The sequence below is a fragment of the Belonocnema kinseyi genome, chromosome 8 (assembly GCF_010883055.1).
Source record: "Belonocnema kinseyi isolate 2016_QV_RU_SX_M_011 chromosome 8, B_treatae_v1, whole genome shotgun sequence".
Lineage (NCBI taxonomy): Eukaryota > Metazoa > Arthropoda > Insecta > Hymenoptera > Cynipidae > Belonocnema > Belonocnema kinseyi.
In genome coordinates this window covers 131,413,897-131,418,336 of record NC_046664.1, presented here as the reverse complement: position 1 = coordinate 131,418,336, position 4,440 = coordinate 131,413,897, and the positions used below count along the sequence as shown (strand labels likewise).

The window sequence follows — 4,440 nt, the reverse complement described above, 5'->3', positions numbered from 1 at the left end:
CTGATGTAATATTTGTACGATGACAAGGTTATACGAACATTTATGTTTATTGAGTAGCTGAATTCAAATTGGACCTAAAAATCAATTTACAGGGTGACATACATCCCTTAGCTTAAAGGAAATAGTAAGAAATTGAGAAAAACTTAGGTTTTTGTAGGGTATGTTCATATATACTAAGGTTGATTGAAGATTGTGAGTAAATATAAATTCCTAACGTATCTCTGGTCGCTATGTAAAAGTGTAGCCTCAGAACGTCTTTACAGAGTTTTTGTTTTCCCTGAGCTTGGAAGAAAAAGTAGAAAATTAAAAAGAAGCTCAGGGTTTTACGCAGACTACATTCACGTGCGCAAAAGACGTTGAATAAACAGAAAATCTTTTCATATTTCGAGTTGCTGGGTTGAAAACTGATATCGATTCACTTGTTCCCTATCCTATGGGAAATAGTGGAAAATTAAGAAAAAGCTCAGGTTATGATTACAAAGGATATATTTATACACACGAAAGTCTAGAAGTAAGGAAATGTAGTATGTACAAAACCTAAAGCTATTTTTTGATTTTCTACTTTTTCCTCTAGATTAGGGGAAAGAGAAGCTCTGTGGAGACGTTTTGAGGCTACGCCTGTACTAGGCGGACCAAGATACATGAAGAATTTATATTTACTCACAAACTTAGATCAACCTTAGTGTATATGAACATAACCTGCGTAAAACCATAAGTTGTTCTCAATTTTCTAATATTTCCCCTAGGCTAGGGTAGAGATCCTCTAGGGAGAATTGAGATAAGTTTCCCCCTCCAATAGTCACCGCTGTACCGGAACTTTGATATTTTCATGATGCGCGAAAAGTTCGCAGATTTATTTTTATTAATTCTTTTGTTTGTGAAAATCTTGAAGTATATGTGTTTCAGAGTGAATATTATTTTCCCCTAACCTAAATAAATAACCTTCCCTAACCTCTGAAAATAAAATCGTGATTTGAAAAAAGCGCCAACTCTTGCCAATCAAAACTCATAAAAGTTTAACTAGTTCCGGTGCAGCGGCGCAAATCAGATTTGGAGTACCCCGTGTCTCAATTCTCCCTGGAGGTTTTCTAGACTAGGGGAAATACGGCGCCCTACAGATTGATTTTGAGGTCAAATTTGAATTTAGCTACTCAATAAACATAAAGGTTCGTATCACCTTGCCATTGTACAAATATGACATTCTGCTTTTACAATTTTAACCTTCGCAGATTCTATAATTTTATCGATTTTTTACATTTTTCCAATGCTAGAGGAAAATTTTACCGTTAAATCTCAATTCTGAAGTCGGATTCAGCGGCTTAAAATACATAAGGATACACTAGTCTCTAAAAGAGTTCAGACAAATTTTTTTGTGCGCAGATGTAATCTAAAACAAAATATACTAAAAAATTTACGAGTAAAAGTGTTTCATTTTAACTTCCTGCGATTCAAGGTTCTATTCTTTTTTTGTGTCTTAATTTAAAATTATTGAACGCTATGTAGAACCTTGGTCGCTCGTAACATACCGTATGCCCGCCCGCTCCCGAGAATGCTCTATGAGGAAGACAGATCAGTCACCACAGCTCTTTCTAGAGGAAAAGTACAACCATATCAGCTACATAAGTCATTATTACGTTTAAATCAATGGAAACCTTAATTGCTTATCTTTCCTTACCCGTTTGCAAAAAATTATTACGTTTACTGCACTATTTGACAATTGCGGTGTATAGATCAAGTTAGAATACGTATAAGTTTTCTCTGTGTGTAAAGTATAGGGAACACGATGTTTTCAGATAAATACTCCCCGCCAGATCGCCCTATCTGGTGAGGATGCCCGGTTGGACCTGTTGATTAAGTTTCAATCCATAAGTTCAGAAGAGAGCATTAAAATGGGACTGCACTTAAATATTTCCATGCGAAAGGTTTCAAATTTGCATCTGGATTTCCACGTCGTTAAACAAAAATATACGTAAATTTCCATGTGAAAATCTACGTGGATAGTTTCACCTCGGTAACTGTTCATAAACTCATCCCCCGCAAAGAGATAAAAAAAAATGAGAAAAAAAATTTTGTCTTAATTAATTCTGTATCTAAAACTTTAAATTTACAAAACATAGGTTCATTATTTTATTAAAATGTATCAATCTAGTGCGCAAAACTTTTCGAAACACAATATTTACCTTTAACTTCAGCACCCTAATGAATATTTGGAAGCAATTTTTAAGAGGAATTCATAAAAAATTGAATCAAATAAAAACTTACAGACTGAAGAACGTGGAGTAAGGGTGGCAATACTTGAGCATCAATGACGTGTTGAATTTGTTCCGGATTTCCGGCGGTGATATTGCTGATGGTCCAAGCAGCTTCTTTCACAATATTGAGTCGCGTGTGTTGCAGCAATGCACAGAGATACTTGATACCACTTGCATTGATGATCGAATCTGTTTGGATGTCATTCCCAGTGACAATATTTCCCACTGCACGGAGGGCTGGTGTAAGCACTCCTACTTCGGGAGATGCGAGCAGAGCAACTAGATGCGGTACCACTCCACAATCCAGTACTGCTTGAATCTTTTCATTAGGTCCGTCCGTTAGATAAGAAAGAGCCCAACACGCGTCCGCTGTTACGAATAATAAACATTTACATTATATAATTAATTATCAACTACAAACGTCGACGAAATAAAGAAAGATGCATTAAACGCGTTGACTTACCCAAAATATCCTTATCGGCATTGCTCAACAGCGTTTTCAACGTGGGCAAAGCAGTTTTTACAATCTCAAAAGGTGGCGCAGGATTCTTATTACGGCAGAGATTCGATATTGTCCAGACTATGTTGCGAGCAAAAGATACCTGGAATAATATATATTAGAGTGGCCCTTATTTTTCACTTTTCGAATTTCTCTGATCTAACCCCCCAGTTTTGTTCGAGAGCCAAAAAAACTATCTCCAAATTTGAGCCAAACAGGTGGATATTTAGGAGTGGCGCAAAGAAAATAAACTTTCCCATTGATTTAACAATGTAAAAATTCAGCTTTGTAAACCTAATATTTAAACGAGATAATATGTTACAAATAATTCCCTGTTCCATTATATTGCTTAGAATTCGTCAGATAATAAAAATCAATCATCAATTTTGAGGATGAATAATTTGAAGCCACTCTTATGGGTCCCCAAAGAAAACCCCATAAGTCACAAATATGATTTTACGTAATATTGCGGTTCATTGACCCTTTTTAAAAGTTAAAAAAAGTAAATAATCATTAATCAGTAATTTAATAATACCCAGTCATTTGTTAACTAATATTTAATTGTTTAAGCAATATTAATTTGATTGAATATGAAATAATTTGTTTAAGTGATTTTACAATTCTTTAAATAATACGTAATTGTTCAAGTATATATTTTACCACAAAAAAGCAGGATAAACTTTTTATCTCACTAAATTTTGAACAAATTTTAATATTTTTAAGTACCAATTTGTTTATTATGAATACTCGTAATGTTTAAATAATTTAAAAAATTTTTAACAATTTTTTTGTTTACATATTTAATTTTTGCTATTTTTTAAAAGAATTAAATATTTTTATGTTCTAATTTGCTATTTAAGAATACCCTTAATTGTGTAAACAAAATAAAATTGTTTAAAAAAATATATTGTTTTTTGTTTACTTATTTTATGAGTTTTTTTCGTAAGTGAGGACAAAATGCGTTTTTTTATTTTTCCAAAGATTTATTTATTATGCGTTATCTGCATATTTTGCGGGAACACTCTTAATTTTTCATGCAATTTTAAATATTTTCTCACTCACATTAAAAATCGGTACCGGATAAATCTGACACTATCCCTTTAAGCTGGGCTGAAGCGTTTTAGTCACGTCCTTCCAAAACTTAGTGGGTTCTGGCTTATACTAGTAAATGCCCCCATAAATTTTGTCTTAAAATTACAAACATTTAAGTAATCTGTTCGATCCTATGGGCTTGGACCAGACATGCCCAGCTAGGCGAAATTACCGCCAAGAACACATGTTCAGCGTCCACTACTATTTCGCCTGGAGAGCGAAGGTGGTGGTAGACGCGTACTGGATGCTCTCCTCTCCGACGCAAGCAGCACCACAGATACGAAATATCTGTCAGGGTGCTTGGAGTGAATAACTTTTGAATTTTGAGTTTTAATTATTTTAGTTCAGTATGTTCAGTACTTTCGAATATTATATTTAATACACATAATATTTAGTAGAACATTTGAACTTATTGATAATGAATAGGATTCAGATTTTATAATTATATTTAATTTCTATAACGTCCCTTTCTACCTTTCGGGTGATCTTAATAAATTGTTATATACAGTCTGTCAAGTTAAAGCGTGGGTGGCTTTACTCGCAGTCGGTAAGGTGTATCGACATGATTTTGGTGTCAAAATATTAAGAAGAGCTCCC

At 33.9% G+C, this 4,440-nt stretch overlaps 1 protein-coding gene across 2 annotated transcripts in view; it reads right to left on the bottom strand.

Annotated features, from left to right (window-relative positions):
• The window catches only part of LOC117177971 (importin subunit alpha), a 120,319-nt gene that overhangs the window by 30,256 nt on the left and 85,623 nt on the right, over positions 1-4,440 (bottom strand). For both annotated transcript variants that reach the window (XM_033369126.1, XM_033369127.1), the window contains exons 5-6: positions 2,716-2,854; positions 2,263-2,621 (exon numbers count right to left, since the gene is read on the bottom strand). In XM_033369126.1, the coding sequence (XP_033225017.1) occupies positions 2,263-2,621; positions 2,716-2,854 (498 nt within the window). The remainder of the gene's footprint in view (positions 1-2,262; positions 2,622-2,715; positions 2,855-4,440) is intronic.